The 25083-nt window shown below is 49.5% G+C and overlaps 1 protein-coding gene across 4 annotated transcripts in view; it reads left to right on the forward strand.

Annotated features, from left to right (window-relative positions):
- Positions 1-25083, forward strand: part of LOC138837702 (kinase suppressor of Ras 2) — a 200459-nt gene that overhangs the window by 112102 nt on the left and 63274 nt on the right. For 3 of the 4 annotated variants that reach the window (XM_070036644.1, XM_070036645.1, XM_070036647.1), the window contains exons 6-8: positions 12509-12578; positions 15672-15755; positions 24708-24774. In XM_070036644.1, coding sequence (XP_069892745.1) covers positions 12509-12578; positions 15672-15755; positions 24708-24774 — 221 coding nt within the window. Of the gene's footprint in view, positions 1-12508; positions 12579-15671; positions 15756-24707; positions 24776-25083 lie in introns of all 4 variants that reach the window. The other variant, XM_070036646.1, reaches the window with a different exon arrangement.

A 25083-nucleotide genomic window follows, 5' to 3' on the forward strand; every position in this document is an offset into this window, starting at 1 on the left:
GATGTGTCTCACAGACCTATCTGGCCAGGATGGATTCAAACTGAAATCCTCAGATCTCAGTGTCCTGAGTTGCTAGGATTACAGGTGTAAGCCACCGGCTCCTGACACAGTTTTGTTACCTTTGACCTCCTACAATGTGGTTATTGGCAATGTGTGGATCAGTCTTCTTTGTCACAGCTCAGGGAGCAGGCTGCTGCTGGCCCCTCGTGGGTGGAGGCCAGAGGCTCTGCTTGGCATCCTATAGGGCCCAGGACAACCCCTTGTGGAGAATGCCCTGGTCCTCCGTGTCACTACTGCTGACACCAGGAAGTTCTGATTGGCAATCTTGGGTCTCTAGCCCAAGACCAGCCACATTGACCATCAGGAACGTGATAGAACAAGCACTTTTTTCCTTGGTCCCCATCCTGAAGCCTACGACTTCATGGAAGGGTGTGTGAAAGGATTCTACATGTTTGAAACCCACTGCTGTAGAGCCAGGAGAGCCATGGAAGGTCTAGAGAGGCAGGTGTATGGATGGGACAGCACTCTTGATTCCAGTTTCCATCAGCAATTAGAGTTACCTAGAGATCGCCCATGCACATGACCCTCGGAGAGGCCAGATACTGTGCTGGATAGATTCAAGCACCTCCCACTGATCAACATGTAGCAAGGCTCCGGCGGCAGTGACCTCGCTTGAAAGGCTGCAACCAGCACTCATCACAACCCCATAATCTCAGCAGACATCCTGGCCCCACTTAGAGATGCTCAAAGAAAGACAACTCTTTGGAAAACAGACGCGTGGCTTTGACCTTGGAAAACGATCCATCACAGGGCTGTCTTCCCGGTGTCTGCAGAGTACAGACAGTATGACACCACGTGGGATGGAGCGTTCAGTCACCGAGGGCTGATCCAACAGGGCCCGACGTCTTGGGTCCTTAAGATCTGATCCCGGTCTTTTATAGCCATCTCAGATGGCTTTGTCCCCGGCGAAGCTCGCTCAAGCAGTAATGAGCAATGAGTCGGGGTGGGCAAAGCTCTCAGCCATCCCTTGTTCTATGCACAATTAACTTCCACTGAACATTAATGACAAGGTGGCTGCCTAAATTTAAAAACCCCACATTTCCACTGGGGGAGAATTTTCAGCTCAGACAGCTTCGAATGGCTCTGAGTTTAAGATCTATAAATTCAGTTCAAGGCAATAAAAATGTAAGTAATTGATGATGGATCGTGTGGAGAGCTGAAGAGCCATCCTTCCCAGCAGCAAGCAAGGGCTGTGGGCACGCACTGAGGACGGCCTGACAGGAGGGGGACAAATGGCCAGAGGAACTTGGACTGTGCCATTCTTCCCATAGCTCACGGCTGTGTCTCTACAGAGCCATGGCTGTTTTCCCAAAGGTTCTGCCCATGTTTTGGCCAGAGAGAGGAGTTGTTCAGGAAAGCTGTGGAATAGACACCTAAGTTGCTCTGGTGTGTGTCTGTGGGCTGCTGCTTTGTATTGAGGACCTACTATGTGCTGGCCAAGACACTCTGCAAGATGGATTTCATCCCTCCTCCATCTTACAAAGAACTGGATTAGAAATGAATTCCATGTATGCATGCTTTGTCTCTTAGGAGAAAAGGGGGCTTTGTGGCCACCATGAGTAGCCCTGACCCTGGAATATGCAAGCCACAGGCCAGCCCTTTCTGGGTCTGAATAGCGAACCCTCGCAGTGGTCTCTGTGTCTCACAGTCTCCATTGTGCCTGCCCCCATGCATGCCACTGTGCTTTCTGCTGGTTTATTTCCATGTGAGATTATTTACAATTGAAATGGATGGGGCGCAGGGCTGGTGTTTGCGGATGGCAGCTGTGGGCTTCTGTCTGTCAACTCTTGTTTTGTCCTCTTTTAAACTGGAGCCAGGCCAGGTTTCCCAGTGAGCATTTTCCTTTGGGTCAAGGACACAGGGTCTGAGGTGGTTCTGTGCTTGCCAGCTGGGCCCTGGGCTTGGCCAGGTCTCAGGGCCGCTTCTCTTCCTCCTGCTCCAGGCCTGGAGTGTTCCCAGGAGATGGTCAAGCCAGCTCCTGCTCAGCTCTACTCTAGTCTCTCCTGCTTTCAGAAGCTCACAGCCAGATCACAGAACACAGTGCTCAAAAAGAGGGATTTACTGTCATGGAAACCCAAGCCAGGAATCGGCATCCATGTCAGAAAGACCATTGTCCTTAGGGAGCTACTGGGCCTCAGTTTCACCATTTACAAAATAGAATCAGTACCTTTTTCACTGATGGATTGGTATTCATCTATCCAGGCAACGGGTAGAGGTCTGGCCCTACTTCTTGAGGAAATAGGTGAACATGATAGGTGGCGTTGCTTCAGGGGCTAATGAATCTTGAACACTTGGCCAGGGGTCCCCAAATTCAGAATCTCAGGGACATCTGCAGGACAAAGTCAGAGGTCAGCACACTAGATTAAAGGGCCAGGTGGTAATTATTTTCAGCCTTATGCATCAAATGGTCTGTGTTATGATTGCTCAGCTCTGCAGTCATAGACAAATGCGTGTGGCCATGAGTCAATAAAACTTTATTCATAAAACAAGCTGCGGATCTATAATTTGCTGATGTCTGAATTAAGTCACCACCAGGCTTCCAGTGGTTCCAGTGTGCTGATGGTTTGGGGAAACCACCAACTGTGATCACTGTTAGTTGACTGAAGCTACGAACTCCAGTGTGTTCATCTGCAAATGGGATCAACACAGGCCTCCCCCCGGGGTGGCCTGGAGGCCTGGAGGGGTGGCCATGTGAATCCTGGTGGGCGACTGTCACTCACCCTCACAGATGCATGGGGTGTGTCTGCCTCTCAGGCCTGGGACTGGCGCTTTCTTCCTCACTGCCTGCCCCTTGGCTGGCTGTGCAAGTAGACGTGATACTGATGTGATGCTGTGATGGAAGACTTGGTGTGTAATATTCCAAGTTTAGATCTATATTCTGAACTGGAGAGACCTTCCCTTTTTCCCTTTCCTCCTCTCCCCCTCTCCCTCCCATGATGCCACCAACAGCCCCTTAGCAAGGCCCCTGCTTTTCCCCAAGTGCCCGAGGCCATCTCCAGACAGACCCAGGCAGCCTCATTGTCCTAACAACTCCTCTGCATCTCTAGATGGCTAACAAGTGATTTCCCCTTTGATGATGTGTTTCCAATTTATTATCTCATTATGTAAAATGCATTTGGCATTTCGGGGCTTTCCTTTCCTGTTCTCAGGGCTCAGCAGTGAAAGGGTAGCAAGGGGAAGGTGGGCTGCTGCTGCTTTGGGCCAGGGATAGGAAGGTGAGGGAAGAAAGGCCATTTCCTACTCTGCCTGCCTCAGCATGGTACTCCCCTCTCCAGGCCGGGGGTGGGGAGGGGGTCATCTCATAGTTTACGCTTTTACATCTCCCACCGCCTCAGCCACCACAGCACCCCCCCCATTTCCTGCGTGTATCCCCCTTCCTACTGCAGAGACCTTGGATTGGCCATCCATCACCCTGCAAGGAGCACAAACACCCCTGTGACACCGGTCTCCCATTGTTTGGTGGCAGGGTTAAAAATTCTTGATACGCTTGAATAAATTCAGCGATGAGCAGATGATAAAATGTAATTGAATACCACAGCCGCTTCTCTTTCTTTCCTGGTGATGGAATTTATTTGATGCCTACCGAAAGGGTGAAATAAATCACAGGTGATGACTCTGGGTCCACGTTGCTCGCCAGGAGAGGAAGGATGCTCTCCCCATCCCCGGGTTTGATTTATGATAAAAGGGGGCTCCCACTGGGCAGGTACCAGCCTGGGCTCAGAGGCCAGGTGGTGAGGGTCTTTTTCAAAGGGAGCAATGATTTTGAATGGGGAATATTAGAATCAGTGCGTTTTCTTTTTTCTCCACTAGATCCCGAAGTTGTCTGGTTTATCTTCTAATCGGAGTGAGACCAGGGAACCCAGGAGATGGCTCTCCTGTAAGCTTTTCTCACTGCCTCTGCACATTCCTGGCCCTTCTCTCACCTGGCATTTGCTCAGTGCCCTCCCTGCCCACCCATCTTCTACTAGAAACATTCCCAGAAGAACAGGTCCTCTACTCCTTCAGCCATGACCGCCACCTCCCTCCAGTTGTTCACATATCTTTCAGATCGCTCTCCGCTTTGATAAAGTAACAACACTTTATCAAATCACAGTAATAAACTCAAGCAGAAGCAGTGAGAGTTCATTTTCCTCTTCCTCTGCCCTAGGAGTTGATATGACTTTTTAGCATGGCCTGCCACAGGGGCATGGCCTCCTGGAATATTCTAGAGACAGCAAAGGGGATAGCATTGTCACTGAGCATCCTTCAAACCCTCCCTTGCCTGGCAGCTGTCTTCTGCAAAATGGAAATCAAACAGCAACATCCTTTGGGAGGAAAGTGCTAGGACTCAGTCAGAGGGTACTAAGACTGTGTGAACAGAGGGGTGATATGAAGTGCTCCTACATAGTTTGGATTGAAGGCTGCGGGTCATTTGTCCAAAGAATTCTCAACAGGTAAAGTGGTCAAGGTGGGTCTTGAACCAGGTCTTCTGACTTCACAGAAGGGGGGAAAAATCTTTCTGCCAATTAGCCAAATAAAACAAGTTTCCCGACTCTAAATTAGACATTAGCATGGTTTCTCTGTAAAGGAGCAGGTAATTATTATTTTATGAGCAGATCGTCTCTGTCACAATACTCAAGCTGCTCTCACAGTGAGAGGCACGGACGGTATTGCTGAGCAAAGTGGGGGGGGGGGCAGGGGGAGCACGTATGCCAATCAAGCTGTGTTTACTGAACCCGAGGGCGGCCTGCATTTGACCCCAGGGTCAAGTTTGCCAACCTCTGCTCTAAATCACAGTCCATGGAGAGCTGAGCAGTGTGCTAACTGGCGTGTTAATTCTAGAGGCAGACTAATGATGACAACAACAAAACCAATAATCACAAGGCTCCATCAGGCCCCCCACAGAGCCCTGTCCTCATGAGATCGCCTCTCTCCTAAGGCGGGAGAGATCACAATCCCCTTTTTGAAGAGGACCAAAGTGAAGCTTAGGGAAGTCAAGATGGCCGAGGCCCGCACAGTTCCTAAGTGGCAGAGGTTATATTTGTCACAGAGCTGCGACTTCACGTCTCACGCTCTCTCCCACGCTGCACCGGGGGCCCGGAAGCACTGTCTACTGGGAAGTGGAGGCTGCCCTGCCTCCCACAGGCAGGCCACACTCACAGCCAAGCCCCACACGTACACTGACTGGCCTCCTCCCCCTCCCCCCGCAGTGCTCCCCCTCCCAGACCAATGGCTCATGGTATGGCTTCAGATCCATCTGTTGCTTTGGCCACCCAAGGCCCTGGGTGACGATGTGTACACTTGAGGTCTCTGGAAGAAAGTTATGCCCAAATCCACAAAGAAACTTGATTTTTGACCCTAAGCCATCGTAGGGCTGTGACCTTTAGAGGCAGCCTGTAATTAAAACACTTCCGGGCTGGGTATATTTGAGTTGGATATTAAAGCAAACAGATTTCTTGGCTGCGGCATGAATCATGTGGTGAGTGCCTTCAGTCGATGCTAAGTTCGGTGTGTTGGCTAAATCAGTGGGATTTTAGCTAGTGACCGGCTCATGGCCCTCAAACGTTGAGCCGTACAAGTATTATTAGTTTTGAGTATCTTTGGGGCTCCGAGAATCGCTAGTTGATATGACCACAGCTAAGCTGAGCTCGTACAGAGTCCCTCACGTCCCTCGGCTGGAAGCTTAAGGACAGTGTGGAGCTTAGGGTATCTCTGGGGATAAGCTTTGGGGCTCCACTGGCCTAGCTCAGACTCCAGTTTGACTGCCTTGCACAGGGCTGTGGAGATGAAAAGGAATAGTTCATTTAAATCCCACAGTGTAGGTCATGGCATACAGTAGGCGCCCAGTAAGTGCTTCCTGCTGAAGGTGATAGTGCTGTGTGCTCAGAGGCCGTTATCTCCATGGAAACACCGGAGGAGTAGGTGGCTGGCTCTTACATCCAAGGAGCTTTCTGCCTTGGAGATGGCCACTAACAGCTTCTCAATCTCTCTTCTTCCAGGAAGGCTTGGTTTTGCAAATTATCTTTGTATTTGTCTCAAAAGGGGGTCCCCACACGGGGCTTGGAAGCCAGCCCAGAGTTTTATAAGATACTAGGATGGACTTGCAAGTCTGGCAGATACTAGCTAGGTAACTATTTAGTTGTCCTATTGTGTGCTTTGTAAACTGGGGTGCCAACCCCCCAAAGTTGCGTGGATTTAATGAAGAACTGCTGCTACAAGGCGCCTCCGCACGGTGGGTGCGCATGGTGAGGGGAGCCAGGTGCTGCTCCTGGGCCCGCAAGGGCCGGATGCTCTGCCCGTGGCGTCCCTTCAATTCTCATTTAGCCCAGGAGCAGACACTACCATTTCCCGTGTCCCTGCACGACGAGCCTGGAGCTCGAGGTCCTGTCGCTCAGCCGAGAATGTTCACAGCTCAGATCAGTGAAATAGAGGCGATGGGTCTGTCCTTCCCCCACCTGGGAGAGTATCTGGCGGAGGAGGGGTGGGCCTGGGGGGGGAGGTTATCTGTTGGCTTTGCTCCAAGTCCCACACGGAGTATCCCTAAGACCCCACAGGCCAGGCAGGAAAGGCTCTTGTTTTATTTGTTCATTTGTTACTTAGGCCTCACTGAGCCCTTTACCTGATCTAGTCTCAGTCTAGATCTTCCTTACCTTCGCCTGCTGACTAGTTGGGATTACAGATATGTAACATGATGCACAGCCTGTAAGTTTCTAGTTTAGCAAGGAACTTAATAGTTCTGGTCAGAACTTATTTCTTCATTGGTATGTTAATTTATTCATCATTCATTTATCCACTCAACACCACATTTTATCCCCTGAGTAGATTCTGAATTAGCTGGGGAGAGACCCTTTCCCAACAATCTCTCGGTCCTGATTGAGTCTCCACAGTAAACAAATTAAAATTATTTCAAAAAAACTCTTTCTTGCCATCTTCTCATGGTTACCTCTTTTTTTCCCCTCTCCTGGGGCTTGGAAATGTCTAAGGAATTGTCCCCCAAGACCAGCCTGGGCCCTAGCATATACTCCAATTTAAAAAAAAAATTCTCCTTTACATCAGAGAGAGGAAACATGTTTTGATGTCATGAAAAGGACACATATATGGCATCAACTAGCCCTGCCTTTGCTTTTCCAGTGAGTGTGGAGTGAAGGATTTGGAGTTTTAATTGGGGGCTGCTGTGGGATTGTGACAGCTGGAGAAGTCTGGGCCAGGGTAGAGGTGGGAGGTGGAAAGTGGCCTGGTTGGGGAGGCTCCAGTCTGTTTCTCCATTACCCTGCTGGGTTGACTCCCCTCAGCCACCAGAGGGAGCTCTTACATTCATAAGGTCCAGCACAACATCTGGCCTCTGGTCTAAAACTCATGGTCAAAGTCTCTGTTGCCTTAGGACCCCCACATCTGTACTGTTTCCTTTTCCTAAAAGGCTGGCGTTTGTTGGCTCATTTACTTTCTGATTCTCCTGCTAGACTCTAAACTCAAAACGTGGTGATATTTTCCTGTCACCTGTTCAGTTCCTAAAACCATGTCTGGCACAACACAGGGGCCAGATAGTTTCTTCCAGCTCTTCCAACAAAAGACCACAAACCTAGTGGCTCAAAACCACACAGACAGACTGGCTGTTGTTTATTGGACCGGGTTTTGTGACCTGAATTCAGAATTCAAGTCCTGGCTTTTACTCGCTTTCAACAAATGGTCTAACTTCTTGACTTTCTGTGGTTGAAGTGAGGGCGAATGATAATGGCTGGCACTCCGTCAGATTGGGAGATGAATTAATATGTCACATAATGCTATTGGACTGGCTTGGTTTGAAATAATGTTTAGGATAGGGTAAGACCGAACATAAAACAGATCTGTGATTATTTTTCTTCTTCCCACTTTTCTTCTTCTTTTTGTTTTGCAGCTGGGGTTTGAACTGAGTGTTTTGCAGAACTGTTGCTCTACTTACAGTCTACACCTCTAAGTATGTGTGTGTGTGTGTGTGTGTGTGTGTGTGTATGTGTGGTGTGCGTGTGCGCGTGCGTGTGTGTGTTCCTTGACTCTCATCCACCTATTTGTGGTTTCCTGTCCCAGCTGGGATGACAAGTATGCACCACTATGCCAAGATAACAGTTGAGAGGGCAATCTCATGAAGTTTTCTGTGCAAGTTAGCCTCAAATCACGTTCCTCCCATTTCTAGCCTCCCATGTAGTAGCTAAGGTAGACAAGCATGAGCCACTGGTAACCCAGATCTTCTCCATTTCTTTCTCTTCCCCTGCCTTCAGTTCCTTATCACCAAGTTTTACCTGATGTCTTTGTGTTCACACTTCTGTGTGCCCAGTGCCCACCTCTTTATTAGCCTGACTTTAGACTCAGCAAGACAGAGTCTGAGATTTTCATTATAAAGCTTAACATCGTATGGACACTTGGTTTGTTTAACACTGGTTTCTTCTGTTAGGAGTTCTGTGTGTCTTTCTGACTACCAAGGTGGTTACCAAGGCCAGGCTGCTAGGTTTGTTTAACACTGGTTTCTTCTGGTAGGAGTTCTGTGTGTCTTTCTGACTACCACGGTGATTACCAAGGCCAGGCTGCTAGGTTATTCCCCTTCTGTTGCGAAGTATTCATTTTTGAGAGGGCAGAGACATCTGTAGACTCATGCAAAAGAAGAAGAAACCTTCCTGCATCCATTGCTTTATCATTCTAGGCACAGGAAATGAAAATATTTAAGAAGAAATGTCTGTGACTCTCCCCCCAAGCCCACAGGCAGCTGGGATGTGCAGCATCCTGTGTCCATGTCTGCAGGACTTCTTATCAGAAAATGAGGGAGAGAAAAGGGCTTCTGTGTGGGCACAGAAACATTTTAATAAGTGCTTTGATTGTTTAACAGCAGTCTCAGGATTGGTTAAATTGCTGGAAATGTGATTCTCCTTCTCTGCTAAGAGAAGGCCTCGATTCTCATGGATTACCTCTCTGTTCTCCTTTCCAATAGGTTCTCTTTGCTCTTAAGGCTTCCAGGAGTAAATTGTTTGAAACCCAAAGAAAGTAAAGCAAGGCTGCTCATGTTCAAGTCTGCACGCCCACGTAGAGCTCTGAGGACTTGAGGCTGGGAGACCATACTTGATGTGTGATGTAGCTGACAGAAGCCACTGGGAAGGGAGATCAAACCACCCTGCTTGATCTTGTGTGCTCTTCTGGAAGGGCGCTGCCCTTGAGAATAGAATCCGGGACGTGTGCACCCTGTCTGAAGGGTCTATTCTGTGCTCTCAGACCTCTGCAGCTCCAGCTGCTGTTTGGTGTTGGTGATTGTTTTGGTGAGTGGTCATGATGGTGCTTAGGGAGGAGTTAGTTAGAGAATCAGGAATTCTTTTCCTTATTTTTAAAAATTTTTGTGCCACTTCTGGAACTTGAACTCAGGACCTGGGGGTTGTCCTTGAGCATTTTTACTCAAGGCTGGTGCTGTACCGCTTGAATCACAGCTCCACTTCTGTATCTTTGGTAGTTGATTGGAGCTAAGTGTCTCACAGACTTTCTTGCTTAGGCTTGCTTCAAACCATGACCCTTAGATCTTAGCCTCCTGAGTAACCAGGATGACAGGTGTGAGCCGTCAGTGCCTGGCTGAGAATTAGGAATTTTCAGTCTTGGCTGACATTTTGAGCCATTTGAGGGTGGGAGGAGGGGGTATGTCTGTGTATTTCAGGATATTGAACCAGCCTCTCTGGCCATCTCCCACTAGATTCTAGGATACCCCCCCCCCGCACAGTGCAATACCCCAAGATATCCCCCAGACATTGCCAAGTAAGGAAGCAATGTTCCTCTAGTTGAGAGCCTTGAGGCCTCTGGGAGGCTGGGGCAATGGTACTTGGCTGTCTATGACCTTGATTAGATCGCTGCACCTGTCTGAAATATTGTCTCCCTTCGTGCCTGAGACAAATGGTAGCACTTTTAGTGCTTCCCATGGGCAGAATTTCCAGGCACAGCATGGCACCGTGCTCATATGGAGGGAGCAGTATACTCTGTTTCTATGACAATAGTCCTGGGTTTTGCATGCATGCACACTATGTGTACACTTGGCTCTAGGCACTGTGCTGTGAGGTGGGGGTGCAAAGGTGGAATGTAGCCCTTGCTTCTGCAAAGGTAGGCAGATTTGTTGCTGTGTTACCTGGGTCTTCACTCAGCAGACATTACTAATGGGTCTTGATGTGCTTTCCTGGGGAGCCTCAGCATCCTTCTCAACACAGCATCCTAGTCAGGCAGTATTAGTGGCTCATGAGACAAGAGGCATTTGGTGCCTCTGGTGGTCTTTTCCTTCTTTTTTCTTTTTTTGTCAGTTGTGGACTTGAACTCTGGGCCTGGGCGCTGTCCCTCAGCTCTTCAGCTCAAGGTGAGCACTCTGCCACTTGAGCCACAGCGCCACTTCTGGTTTTCTGGTTGTTGATTGGAGATAAGAGTCTCATGGACCTTCCTACCCGGGTTGGCTTTGAACCATGATCCTCAGGTCTCAGCCTCCTGAGTAGCATTACAGGCGTGAGCCACCAGCTCCGGGCTGTGCCTCTGGTTTGCTGAAGTTTCATGTGAAGGCTGCGCCTTCCCGGCATGGGAGTGGCAGTCACAGGTGAGTCTTTGCTCTACCTCCTGCATCAGCTCCTTGAGGAGGCAGGAATTAGAACAAGAATATATTTGAATTGTTTTTCTCTCTTGTCTTTTTTTTGTTGTTGTCACTCTCAGAAACTGAAACATGGGGGGAAGTGGGCTTTGATGAGTTTTGTTTTTCAGTTAAGCTAGAGGAAATTCCACAGGCTGTGATGGTGATTGATATGTCATGCTGTCTGTTTCTTGAGTTTTCTCTGCCCTTTTGGGCTCCGAGAATCATTAGCTGTCTTAGAAAGGTTTCCCGCTTTCCAGGGGCACCACTGGGGTCTCGGGAAACAGCTTTCAGATGGCTGGCGACAGTGTCACCAGACAGAAGAGAGAATGAGTAGACTGGGGTTAAATGCTCCTGATGGGTCCTGACATGCCGGCTCCCTCCCTCCCTGCTCTGTTCCATAACAATAGCTGTGAAAAACGAGGGGCATCTGCAACCCTGAAACAAGACCACACCATCCATCTGCTGGGAAGAGAGTCCCATCCCCCGCTCAGCTCCCGAGTTCACAGGCGGCTTAGGAGTTCATTTCTGTTCTCATCTCACCTCGGTGGCCTCGGGGGCTGAGGAGAGGCTGGTGCAGATGGCCAGACAGTGAGAGAAGCTGGGGCTGGAGCCAGGGTCTGCGCAAGACCTTGAACCCACCGACGGACCTGAGTGACAGTGCAGCCCACTGGGATTCAGACTGAACGTGCAAGAAATGAGCACATAGGGAGACGCCTGTTGTGAAGGCTGCATGGTTTATTCCTCCTTTGTCACTCATTTGTCATTCCATCTATCCGCCCATTTTCATCTACCTATCTGTCCATCTACCCACTCAGCTATCTATCATCCATCTATCCATCCATCCACCAATTATCCATCCACTTACGCATCTATCCACCCATTCATTACCCATTCTCCATCCATCCATCCACCCATTCATTATCTGTGCATCCACTCACCCATTCATCCGTCTTTCCATCCATCCACCCATCATCCATCCATTCATCTGTCCACTATTCTGGTATGACATTAAATGGCACATACTAAAAGAAGTTAGCTAACAGTATTTAACTACAGCCAATAGAAAATGGGATAGAGTAATACAGTTTTCTGTGTTTTGGAGGATTTTTTTAATGTTTCATTTTGTTTTGTTTTGCTTTGCTTTAAAGACGAGGCCCAGGCTGGCTTTGAACTCTCAGTCCTCCTGTCTTCGCCTCTTCCTAGTGCTGGGATTATAGGTGTGTATCACCTACCATGCCTGGCTTAGAGTTCACTTTTGAAATAAGCACTTCAGTGGATTCTCTATAAAATGTTAAAGAGTTAATTTCATGAGTTGCACAACTGTCTGGCAGAAATGAGACTGGGCTGGCCTTGTGGGCATTGGTAATGGCTACACACAACTTCACCAGGATGCAGGCTGTGAAGTCCCTCTAGTCAGGATGTGCTGCTGCTGTGTGGCCTCTGCTAGACAAGGCCTTGAGCAAGGGACTTGCCCTCTCCCAAGCTCAGTATCCCCATCCGTGCAGTGGGGGAGCTGGCAACTTCGTTCCTGTGGTGGTTTTGAGGATGTAGGCTGCACTGTGTGACTGCGGTTCCTGTGACTCATGGGCACATGCGTGGCACCTGCTACATCCTCCATAAATGGAAGTGATGGCTGATTCTATTCATTCTACAGCTGGTTTCTCATAAGGCATCTTCTGGCTGTACTGCCCAGGGAGCCTTGCAGTTGTGGAGGTAACAGTATTCTGCTGCTGGTGCCTTCAGCAGGTGAAGGTGTCTGGCCATCATTCCTTTTCTTCCCAGGCTCGGCCAGAGCCTGGCAGCCCCCTACCACGGTGTAACAAGCCTTTCTCCTCCACTCTTCTCTCTCTGTAGACACACTGTCAGTGCCGCGCTGGTCCCCGCAGATTCCCCGCAGAGACCTGGGCAACTCCATCAAACACAGGTAGGCTGCCTGTGTGCACCTGTAAACCCCGGGCATGGGTGGGCGAGGTAGGACAGAATATTTGGTCCCAGGTCCTTCATTACCATGGTAACTAGAGGTCTGAGACCAACGCCTCTCACAAGCTTGCCTTTCGTCAAAGCCACCAGGCTTTGGAGTCACTGCCTATGTTCCAAATTCAGAGTGAAGGGGGCTCAGGGTTTAGCCCGCCTGGCGCGCGCAAGACCCTGAGTTCGGTCCTCAGCCCTGGGGAAGAAAAAAAAGCTACAAAAGACCAAATTCAGAGTGAAAAAGCTTTGAAACCTTGAGAAAGTTGTTTGCTTTCTCTTTTTCATCAAGTCTTCTTACCTCCAGGATGGTTATGAAAGTTAAGTGAGTACACACACACACACACACACACACACACACACACACACACACACACACACACACACACACACACACACACACACACACACACACACACACACACACACACACACACACACACACACACACACACACACACACACACACACACACACACACACACACACACTGCTTCTCACAGGCACATAGTAAATGAACAGTAAATGCTGTTGCTTTAGGTCCTAATTTTGGGTAATTCTTACCCAGGAAATACAAGGTTGTGGGCTGGACCCTGGTGCTTATTCTCTCCTGAGGTGGAGGCAGGCTGGGGCTGCTGCTGGCAGGGTGATAGGATAACTTCCCCAGGGTTATACCTGCCTTTGTTGGGAGTGGGTTTTAGCTACTACTAGTCTGCCCTTATAACAAGTTGCTTAGTACCCTTCCCCACATCTGACTGTCTGTGGTTTGCCCCATTGCCTTACGATCTCTTTGGGTTGAATATGATCACCCTCATTTGATAGATAAGAAGGAAACTGAGGCCTTGGCGGGGGGCGGGGGGGGAACACAATGGGCTCAGCCAGACAGCTGAGGGCGTTCCATGCTGTGGGGCCTCTGTGAGCCAGCTGATGGTCCCATGCATGGATTCTTTCCTCTAGGTGTTTCTGTGTCAGTGTTGCAACACTGAGCAGGATGGAAGGCCTGTGTCTCCAGAAAGCCGTCCACCTAGAGGAAACTCAGCCAACACACTGTGACGGTCCCCAGGGATCCCAACTGGGGGAGGGACACACCAGGGGTGGAGACATAGCCACAGCTGGAGGTCACCCTCACTGGAGTGGCATCTTGTCAGCGGCTTTTGAAAGAAGTATGTTGACAGGATAGTTGTCAAACCTCAAATGAGAAAAATTGGAGGAAGCTGTGAGAAATATGTGATAGATGCCGGTGGTCAGGCTGTGAGCTGCAGAGAGGCGGAGCAAACACGAGGTCTTCACTGTGAGGCTGCCACAGCACCCAGCGTCGGCCACGCCCCTGGCTTAGCCACACCCCTGGACTGCCCACACTCCTGATTGAGCTCTGCTTCAGGATTGGCCGCAACCCTGAATTGTCTACATGCCCGATTGAGCTTGGCCTCTGGATTGGCCACATTCTGTCTCAGCCACACCCCTGAATTAGCCACACCCCCTATTGAGCTTTGCTCCTGGACTGGCCATGCTCCTGAATTGTCTACATCCCTGAGTCTGCTGTGTTTCTAACTTGGCCACACCCCTGGCTTAGTTTCATCTCTGCCTCAGCCACACCCCAGGATTGGCCCTGATTTATCTTCATCCCTGAATTGGCCCCACCCCTGCCATCTATATCCTAGCTTAAGGCCATTTCTTAGATGGAGGTCACCCCCAGGCTTTCTCATCCTGTCATTGGAACCTGGTAGTGCCTCAGTTTCTGTATTTATGCAGAGCTAAGAGGGAGCAACCCGGTCATCTGAGACTTGGGACTGGGTTCGTAGAGGTGGTCTCTTCATCTTTAGTCACTCTGTGTTTCTCCTTGGGCTTCATGTCAGGGGCTAGAGATGGGTACTCAGCCGAGCCTTGGTGAAGAAACCAAATTAAAATCCCATTCTCTCTCAGCAGTCACTTCAGTCAGAGCCAAGGAGAGAGCTGACCCTGGGGACAGGCCAGGGTTGGACAGGGAATTCCCCCCCTTATCCCACCCCCACCCCCACCACGTACACTTGTGCTCTATCCCCGCTCTTCTGGATGCTGGGAGAATAGCTGCCCGTGCCATTCCCAAGAGCTGCTGCCTTCCACAGAACAGACTCTTGTTATACTCCTTGGCCCTGCTCAGGGGGCTCAGCAAGTCCAGAACTGGGGGCTCTGCTCAGCGTACCACTATATTTGCTTAGATGTGGAGTCTTCAGGCTCCCGCTTGTTCTGTTTGGAGAGGGATTGACCCAGATTGCCATGATGGTACAGCCAAGGGAGGCTGCCTTTCCCTCAAAATTCTCTGCCTCCAAGTTATGTAATCACTTCCCATTTCCCATTTGACACTGGAAGCGGTGAAGATTAGATACGACTCCTGCCGACGGTGGCACAAATTGAAAATTAAAATTAACTGTGACCTGACAACCTTCAATCCTTTTCCTGGGAGCCTTGCTTGGCTTGCTGCTGCCTCCTCCCAATGGGATCTGGGGATAGAAGGCACCCAGCAGCCTTGTCTGGGAGTTAATCAAATGGGTTCCTACCCACACTGGTAATAGGGCTCCCTGGGAGATTGCTAAACTCTGTGTTTGCAGTTTGAGAGGTAGGGGAGCTGATGGTCAAAGGCTTTCCCTTTTGGGGGACGCCTTCATTCCAATAGTTGGGCTCCATTCCTCTATTCTGAAACCAAACTTGGCCCAGAGTAGAAGACCCCTCATCAGTTTTTGTCTAGTGAATGAAATAGGCCATCTATTATAAATGCTCAAGTTTGTAAGATATTCATAACCCAATCCGTCCAATACTAACTTGGTGCCAGGCCCCTGGGGAAAGCCCTAGGCACGCATGACTTCATTTAATCCTCCTGACAACCCATGAGGCCAACACTGTGGCCATCCAGGTGAAGGGACGGAGGGTCCAGCAGTTTAAGCAACTTGAGGAAGAGAGTCACCCATGTTGGAGGAAGCAGGATTGGATTCCAGTACTCAAGGGCGTCCTCCTAGAGATTGGTTGATTGCTGTCCTCTGCTCCTTGAAACATTTCTGTCTCTCTTCTACAGGTTTTCCACCAAGTACTGGATGTCTCAGACGTGTACGGTCTGTGGAAAGGGGATGCTTTTTGGTCTCAAATGTAAAAATTGCAAGTAAGTGGCTGTACTTGGAAGGGACTTCCCGAAGCACCTGCCGTCAGCGAGGCACGTGCAGCACCTGATGAGAGCCTGGGAGTTTGCTTTCTTTTGAGAGAGTCCTTTGGTCCATTTTAGACATTCAACATTCGGGCAGGGGAGGGGGACAGTGCAGAGGGAGTCGGGTGATTCTGGGTCATAATCCCCGCTGACAGAACATAGTAGGGAACACAGAACACTGGGCCGGCACACGTGGACGCTCCATGCTGGAATTGTCTAGAAACAGGGGCTGGCAAGCCTGTCCTCTCACAAATCACACTGTCAGTATTTGAAGTTTTGCAGCCTGTTAGTGGAGAAATCTGCATGGCAGCTTCTTAGCAGAGCCTCTTCAGCTCAGGAACATTCCTAGACAAAGTAGGCACAAAGCAATGAACTTATTCCAGCAAAATCTGATGTAGAAAAACCAGCCTAGTCCTGTAGTTTGCTGATTCCTGGCTCTTGGAGTTTGTAGGGGCCTTTGCATCTCCCTGCTTTCTCTCCTCAGGGCACTTCTCTGAAGGAGTATTACCATTCAAGTCTCAGCCAGGAAAAGCCATAGCTGGAAAGTAGCAGTCAGGATTTGAACCCAGACTCCATAACTCCTGTTCTAGTCACTGTGTCCTTACGTACTGGCTAGACAGCTGGACCACCCAGCCCCGCTACCTCTTCCCACTCCTTCCCCATATCCATTCTGTCATGGCTGACCAAAGGGAGGTGGGGAAGCAAAAGAAAACTCACTCCAGGTGTGAGCTCAGCTATCACACTAAGCTGGGTTCAAATCCCACCTCTGTGTCCCTGTGTGACCCTGGACAAGTCCCCAGTAGTTTCATCTGTGGGAGAGGAATAATTAATAATCAGATCTGTTGCAGGGGGCAGTAAAGCACTCATCAAACCAACATGCCGAGGACAGCACAGCGCCTACATTGAGTTCCCAGGCTGGCTCTGGCTCCTTGCACCGGGTATATTAACCACCCGCTCAGGTCCCATCGCTGCAAAGTGGCCAACAACACTCACTCCGCCTTAGGGGAAGAGTCTAGGGATTCCCTTTGCACTCCTGCCTGGCCTTGCTCTGCCCGGTTAGCAGGCTGTCTGTCTTTTGGGTCCTTTTGGGCCTCCCTCATCCCTGCTCCTCCCTGATGGACAGGGGTGGGATAGCCATCCTGGTCATCTCTCACCTGCCTGAGAAGGTCAGGCTGAACCCTTTGAGCTTCCTGATTGAGGAGAGCAGAGCATTGTTTCCTTCCAGCTCTGAGGGAGCCATGGGTGGAGACAGTCACTGCCCAGGCATTGTCTGGCAGCCCCACAGCCCACAGGTGACCCCTGGAGGGGGGCCTGGCAACAGGGGCCAGGGCTGGCTGCAAGGATCCATAGGCATTTGGAACTACCAGGGTACCAGGGCTGAGGTTTAGGTCCCAGCTCCATCACTGAACTCCTGGGTGTGAACTCCAGCTTTTTCACGTCTGTTGTGTTGGCCTCAGTTTTCCCATCGGCACATGCCCACAGGGCTGTCAGACGGACTCGGTGAAATGCACTGGCCCAGTGTTGTAGCCAGGAACATCCCTCTTCACCTGGTGAAGAGTTCAAAGCTAGCTGTGGCGGGATTGCCCTGATCACCAATTTGCCCCTAGAAATGCGGGTCAGGAAGTGAAGACCCTTAGAGACACGTTGCTCTGACAGTGTAGTGTACGTACATTGTGGAGAGATGGTGGGAAGTGGGAGGCCCTTTCTCAGAGATATCTCCTAAACCATTCTTCGTTTCAGTCAACAACTAGTTATTAGTTGGATCGTGAATATGCTAGATTGAGTAAATGCTGGGGATGGGAAATGTCGCAACCTCCTCCAAGTCCTTCTATCTGTTAGTTTTTGTTGTTATTGTTTGTTTTCCAGATTTGTTTTGTCTTTTGTTTTCTTAGATCTTTGCTGTGATTGGCTTTGGGTCGCCATCCTCCTATCTGCTAGCTAGCTGGAACTATAGATGTGTATTACTAAGCCCAGCCCTGCACCTGTGTTTTGACTGTGGGGTCAGGTGTGGAATTTTCCACCTGTGGTGTCCTGTTGGCACTCACCAAGTTTTGCATTCTGGGTTTCAGATTTTGGGATTAGAAATGCTCAGCTGTAATCTGTAAACACTGTGTACCAAGGTGTCTTCCAGACACTGGGGAGGAGTGGGGAATCAAAGGGACAAAATCCATGTCCTGGTGGGTGGGCAGGAGGTGCACAGCCAGTAAACCAAGAAAAGTTCTTAAAGGGGGTCTTGAAGGGATAAGGCTGAGAAACTAAGAGACAGGAGGAAGTAGAGAAGGGAAAATAGGAATTAAAGAGGTCAGGAAAGGTCTCCTGCTAGAGTGAGAATTTAAGATGCAGGAGTCCGTGGCCCAGGTCATTTTCTGTCCCCGAAAGCAGCCAGAGGTGCACATTTGAGTCTCCCAGGCAGGAAATGATTTATTTTTGTGATCCCTTTAGCCCAGAGCACTCTGTGCTTGCCAGAGACTCCCTGGGTGGCAGGAACTGAGCTCTACTGTCCATTGCATATGGGGGGGGGGGGCAGGACCAGAAGCACTTGGGGGCTGGGGCATCCTCAGGCCTCCCTACAGTTGAGTTAGAAATTGTATTTGGTTCATTCTCCAGCTGCTGAGTGATCCCCACATTTCTTTTTCTTAAATTATGGTCCTCGACCTTTTGGTTTTCTGAGATAGTGTGTCTTGCTATGTAGAACAAACTCACAGTGTTCCTGCCGCAGCCTCCTAAGTATTGGGATTACAGGTGTGCACCACCACACCTAGCAGTGGGTCTCACTTGAGCATGCATCAGAATGCCCTGGTGGGTTGTAGCACAGATGCAATGTGGGCTGCACTCCTCTGGAGTCTCTGCTCCAGGATCTCTGCAGTCTGCACATCCTGCAAGTTCCAGGTGGTTAGGAGGCCTCAGTTCTAGGCCCCCACTTGGGAGAGCCACAGCCTGATGGAGAGGTAGCCATGTAAAAGCCAAATCAAGCCTTCCTGTCTGGCTGGATGTTTTTGTGAGGATGATCAGTACTTCTCCAGTTCGGTTCAAGTTCCTCTGTTTTTCTGCTCGGAGCCTCCCTGTATAGATCTGGCTTTTGTTTGTCTTCATCTCTCCTGAAATTCATGCAATAAATAGTTGTGTAATGAGTCATAAAGATAGCCTGTGATTGGGAAGCCAGGCTGTAGGACAGATAGGCCCAGATTTGAGTCCAATTAGTATGTGATCCCTCAGATTGCTTACCTTCCTTTGGAACATGGGGGTAATAGCTTCCTCGCTAGCTTGTTTCAAAGGATAACCAAGCAAGTTTACCACTCTGTTTCATGTTTATTTTTGTACCTGGCTCACTCGAAGTACTTAATCTCTGAAAGCTAACCTGATTTCTACTTGAAGAATTAATTAGTTTTGGGGTACCCCTCCACCCAGGAAACCAGAAACTTCTCCACATCTAACCACCCCCTTCCCTCCTGCTTCAGCTTAGTGCCCACTTCCTGAGGAATTATCATCAAGCTGTCTTGTTGGTGTTCTGAATAGAGAGATTAATGAACTGATGAGAAATTAAAGCCCAGAAAGCAATCTGCAGTTATCGAAATCGAGGCGTCTTCGTCTGATAGGTTCATAAGCGCCGAATGCAGCGGTCCAGTGTCAGCACAATCCACGGATTGTCTGATAGCTGTGGATCCAGCTGGCCCAAGTTTGCTTTTGCAGGAAGATGCTGGTGGGTTTCCCAGCCCTCAGGCATGTGTTATCTGCTTCCTTCTGTGTTCCCAGGTCCTCCCAGGTCCTTCCAGAAGTTTCTGCAAACTCAGGTCTTGGTCTTTGAGAACCTTTGTACCTTAGTCTTCATTTCTTGCAGACAAATGCACAGAAGTGATTTGGGAGGCTTCAATCTGTAGATAAAGAATCGATGCCAAGATGTATTTATTTTATTTTTTTTCTGTACAAGGCAGAGTACAGAAACACAGGCAAGATCTTCCTAGCCACCACGGAGAAGCGGCGCTGTAGTCTGGCTGTTTTCTTGCGCTGCATAGCCTCTGTTGTGTGGGTTGTGCCCTGGCTCTGAGAAGTGTGGCCAGCCCGGCCTAGTGTGCTTACAGTCATGGTCAGCTCCCAAGGTGAGCCCAGGCCCCACCCAGGACTGGATCGAGGTGGCAGCTGAAAGTGGCAGCTGGATCCCTTGGCAGACTCCCTGGGTTGCACTGTGGAGCTCCAGGTCTGGAGCTCCAGGCCCTTATACTAGGCCTCCCTGCTGTTTTCTGCTTGTCCTCCATCTGTGAGGGAGGGACTTGGCTATCCAGAGAGCACTGGACAACAGGGAGAATATATTGGCACAGAGGAAGCCTGGTGGGGTGCGTGGATGGGGTGGGATGCACATCAAGGGTGCCTGTCCCTGAGGACCTTGTGAAGGAAAAGGGTTTAGCAGGTGAAGCAGGGCAGGGAGGAAAGGCTTGCAGCAGGACTTGAGACTTTTTGGAGTTTATTTTGCAGTGGTTTTCATCAGGCACCGGGGATGGGGTGATTGATTCTGCTTTGAAACTATGCTCTGCACCCTGACCACTGACTTTCCAGCTCCTCTCTGGGAAAGCAGTTTTGGCCTTCATCCTGAAGGCGGGCCTCAGTCATGGGGGGGAGGATGCTGAGGTCACGATGGCCACTTCCTGGGCAGGGGCAAGCGGAACAGTAGCCAGGGGTGCTGGCATCCCCAGACTCCCCGGCTCTGGAGGTCCAGGTTGGTTGCAAGCACATTAGCATAGGTTCTGAGGTGCGGTCCCCCTCCTTGGGAGAATCCAGGGTCTGGCCCATGTTGAGCTCATTCTCCCCTGGCCTGCATGGTGTTTTGGGGCTGGCAGGTCCCTAATGCAGGGTTGGAAAAAAATCCCTCAAGGCAGACTGGCTCCCCGGTGTGTGCGGTTTATGTGGCGGAGCTCCCTGCAGGACCAGCCGATTCTGGAATTACCTGAAACCAAATCCCACTTAGCTTTTTCTCCCCACTTGCAGGCTAGCTGCCTCACAGCGCGACGGGTTTCTCCTTGAGTACGTCCCTTGCAAGAATCCCACGCTCAACGTAGGCTTCTAGGGAGCCCAGCTCATGGCAGTAAAAGGACCGCAGGGATACAGACTCTGGCCAGGAGGAGCTGAGCTCAGGTCCCAGTCTGACCACTTCCTGGCCGTGTGATTTTGAGGAAATGACTAAACCTCTCTGATGTACAATGAGGCAGATGTACTCTCTCAGCATGCTGAAGGTTCATGAGTGCCCCGATCACATTCATAGCTTGGAGATTTGGTCAGAACCTTTAAATAAATGGCTACCATTTAACACCGGAAGCAGAGTGGCTTATCGGAGTTAAAGCAAGAGTGGGGTTCTGGAAAGTTCTGGATATTTCTCACCTTGCTGTGGCTCGCTTTCCAGTATACCTTGGGGATTTTTTCCCCCCAAACCATATGGTTTCTTGGGAGATATGCTAAAGGTAGACCTCAGGAATTCTCAGCCTTGCCTCTGTTCAGTATTTGGAGCTAGATCATTCTGGTTGCAATTCCGTGCATTGTAGCAGTCCTTAATAGCTAGTTGTGACAACAGAAAACGTCTCCAGATGTTGCCAGATGTCCCCCAGGGCTGCAGAATTGCCCCCATTGGAGTGGAGTGCGCATGACTGAGTGTCAGTAGGCCAATGCCAGTCACTTGCCCCATGGACGCACCCAGCGAACACCTGCAGCTTCTAGGGTGAATTATACTTTTCCCACTCGAGAGGTATAGAGTGAATGATGGGGTTTCTCACCCTGTATTTATGGGTGGTGATTATAGGGCTGTATTCTCTCATAGGGTGGCCAGATACCCCACTTTGCCTGGGACTTTCCCAAAGTTAGCACTAAAATTCCCAAGTGCCCAGAAGCTTCCATGTCAGATCATGTCACATAGCAGAGGCAAATACATGTACATGCTCCATCGGGTTACCACCCACTTCTGAGGCAGTGGTTGCTTCCGTGGGCACTCGGGATGTGCTGGCAGCCAGGATTAGCTAGGATGGGCTTTCTAGTTTCTTCTAGGAATGCTTCAACACTATCTCCACAGTTCCCTCCCCGCCCTCCTCCAACCTTGCCCCTGCTGCCCTAGCTGACTGGACTTGCTTACATTTCCTTCTTTCCACACCACTGCTCCCCTCAGTAATTTGCACTTAAATAAGCCATGCCTCCTTGCTCAGTTTGGTTATATTGTGGGGCCTTTTCACTCAGATTGGCTGAGTTTTCAATTCCCTCCCTTGCCCTGTGTTCTCCTCACCCGTGTTCTTGTACCCATCATTCCATGTTTGATTTGAATTATTCCTGGTTTTGCAAAAATGGAGCCAGCCACAAGTGTTAGGAGATCAGAGTGTGAAGTCTGCCTGCATCGGTCTGAGCCACTGGATGCATTCCTTGCTTCCGACCTTTGCAAACTGGAGAAATCACAAATGCCAATGTTGCAGCTGCTGCCAAGTTCCTGGAAGCTTTGGGAATTCGTACAACAGGCAGGATATTGACAGGATATAATTATGAGCACGCATTTCAGAGATCACCAGCTTGAATCTTGAACTTACTTTGCCATTAATAGAAACACTTCAGCTTTTTGCAATAATTATCATGGGTATTAACGGTCCCTTTTCTGCATTTCAAACCTATTCTAAGCAAAAATCACAGTCCAATTACAGTTGTATGTGAGAGACGAGGAAGCTGAAGTGAATTGATGGAGTGATAGTGCTGCTGGGGGTGGGGGTGGGGGTGATGGTAGTAATAATGGTGATGATGGCGGTGGTGATGGTGATGTCGATGATAATGGTGGTGGTGACGGTGTTGATGGCATTGGTTAAAGTGACAAAGATGGCGATGGTGGTAGTTATGATAATTGTGGTGGTCATGGTGGCGATGATGGTAACATTGATGATGGTGATTGTGGTGGTGGTGGTGATGATCGTGGTGGTGATGGTGATTATGATACCAGTGACTGTAGTGATGATGTTGATTATGGCGATGATGATGATGATGGTGGTGGTGGTGGTGGTGGTGGTGGTGGTGGTGGTGGTAATTCTCAGGAATCTTCCCGAAGATCCACCGTGCCTTGGTTAAATCCCTGTGCCTGCCCCCTGCTGAGGAGGAGGAAGGGAATGGATGGGGTGCACTGCACACAATGAGGGTGCAGTTTGCAAGAAACAAAGCATTTTCCAGAAAAAAAGAAAGATCCCTAATCAGCAATATTTAATTGATTTTTTTTCCCCTCTGCCCACTCCTCCTCCCTTTCCTTGCTTTTCTCTGCTCTCCCACCGTGTCTCCAGTATCTATTCAGCATAGTTGAGGCACCAGGCTCCCTCCAGAAGACCCGGGGGACGGGCAGGGGGCACACCAGGAAGAAGGCCTGGATTGTTTTGTATTGGATATACATTCTCATGCCCAGTGTTCTGACGGCATGGTGTTACTTTGTCTCCCTCCACCAGCAGCCCCTCTGGGAGATAAGACGTTCCACACAAGCGACTTTTCTCCATAACTGAAGCTTATCCTATTAATGCTTGAAAGTTTGAAAAAAAATTGGCCGTTTTCAATGAAAACGCTAAATAAATCCTTTCCAAGTGTCCAGGCTCTCCAAGGGTAGAATGACATCCCCGTGTGTACTCAGAGAGTCCTTGTGTAGAAAGTACAGTTCTACTAGTGCAGGTGTGCTCTGTGCAGACATTTTCCTGATCGATGGTCCCTTGTTCATACTGCTGAGAAGTCAGAGCTCTGTGTGCAGCTCAAGTCTGCTTGATCCCAAGACTGAGAGGGTTTTTTTTTGTTGTTATAGTTTTGTTTTGTTTTGTTTTGCTTTTTTGCCTTTATTTGGGGAGAAGAGGGGCAGTACTAGGATTTGAACTCAGGGCTCCTTGCTTGCTAGGTAGTTGCTTTACTGCTGAGGCCAGACCATGGCCTGTTTTGCTTTCATTATTTTTTTGAATAGGGTTTGGTATTTATGCTCAGGCTAGTCTGGACTGTGATCCTCCTATTTATGCTTCTCATGGAGCTGGGAGAAAACTGACAATGGTATAAAGGTAGAGGTGAGGGAAGAAGGAGGAAGAAACCAGAGACTAGAAAACAGGTAAGAATCAAGCCAGCTAGGACAGAAAAGTCCAAGAGATGCCATAGCTAAAGCAACCAGCAAAATGCAGGCCTGGAGGCATGGCTCAAGTAAAACACCAGCTAAGCAAGCCATGCAAGCCTGAGGCTCTGAGTTCAAACCCCAGTAGTGGCAGAAAAAAAAGTATATTGATGAAAGCATACTGCTATTCTGAATGGAAAAAAACATCAATATTCCTTGCCATTGTAAGGTAACCTGAAAACATAGCTATTAAATGGAATCCCCATTGGTTTAATTCCCTGAGGTAGGCTGAGAGTCCTGGGGCTCCTTTCTCTAAAGCTGGAGTGAAATTGTATCTGTGCAATGGAGACTAGTGAGTCTCCAAGTCACATGATGGTCAGAACCATGATGATGCTGACGATGAGTGCAGACTGCCGGGGAAATGAGTTGGAGGCATGAAGTCTACGTGGGCAGTAGTGGTGAAAAAATGGCCACCACTGTTGGACCACTCTCAGGATGGACCCAGGAGGGTATGTGGCAGCAGCTGCTCTCCAGAGTTAATTATCTGGGTTACCAAAGATGAGTCTTTTCTCATTTCCCATCTGGGTACCCACAATACCAAGAACTTTCCAAACCACTTGGGGTAGCTCATTTATCCATCCACTTTCTCATCCATCCATCCACCCACCCACGTATCTACTGATACATTCATGCATCCTCAGCACCCGGTCCATCTATCCATTATCCATCCATTCATGCACCAACTTATCCACTACTTTTTCCATCCACCCACCCATTGTTCCATCCATCCATTGTCCATCCATCTTTTTCTTTTTCTCTTTTTTTTTCAGATTAAAGTGCCACAACAAATGCACCAAAGAAGCCCCGCCCTGTCACCTCCTGATCATCCACCGAGGAGGTAAGTATTTAACCCTTGCTTCCCTCGGGTAGTGGTGGGCTGGGAGCCTCTTGCATGCCACCAATAGTTGCCCCAGACAGCATGATTGCAGATGCCTCCTGATCCTTAACTACTCTCTCACTCCATTTCGTTCCCTCAGACACCTTCTATCCTGCCCCTCATTTTCCAGGCTTTTCTGCTGGTCTCTGATATTGCAGTTCACCTCCCCTCATTGTTAGCCCTTGTTCTTTCATTCCTGTCTGTTCTTCCAATTTTCACTTCTGCTCTTTCTGCCAGTCCGTTGCTTTCCCTTCCCATGAGAAGAGTGC

This window comes from Dipodomys merriami, unplaced genomic scaffold (assembly GCF_024711535.1).
Source record: "Dipodomys merriami isolate MVZ:Mamm:240054 unplaced genomic scaffold, mDipMer1.0.p SCAF_274, whole genome shotgun sequence".
NCBI classification, from domain to species: domain Eukaryota; kingdom Metazoa; phylum Chordata; class Mammalia; order Rodentia; family Heteromyidae; genus Dipodomys; species Dipodomys merriami.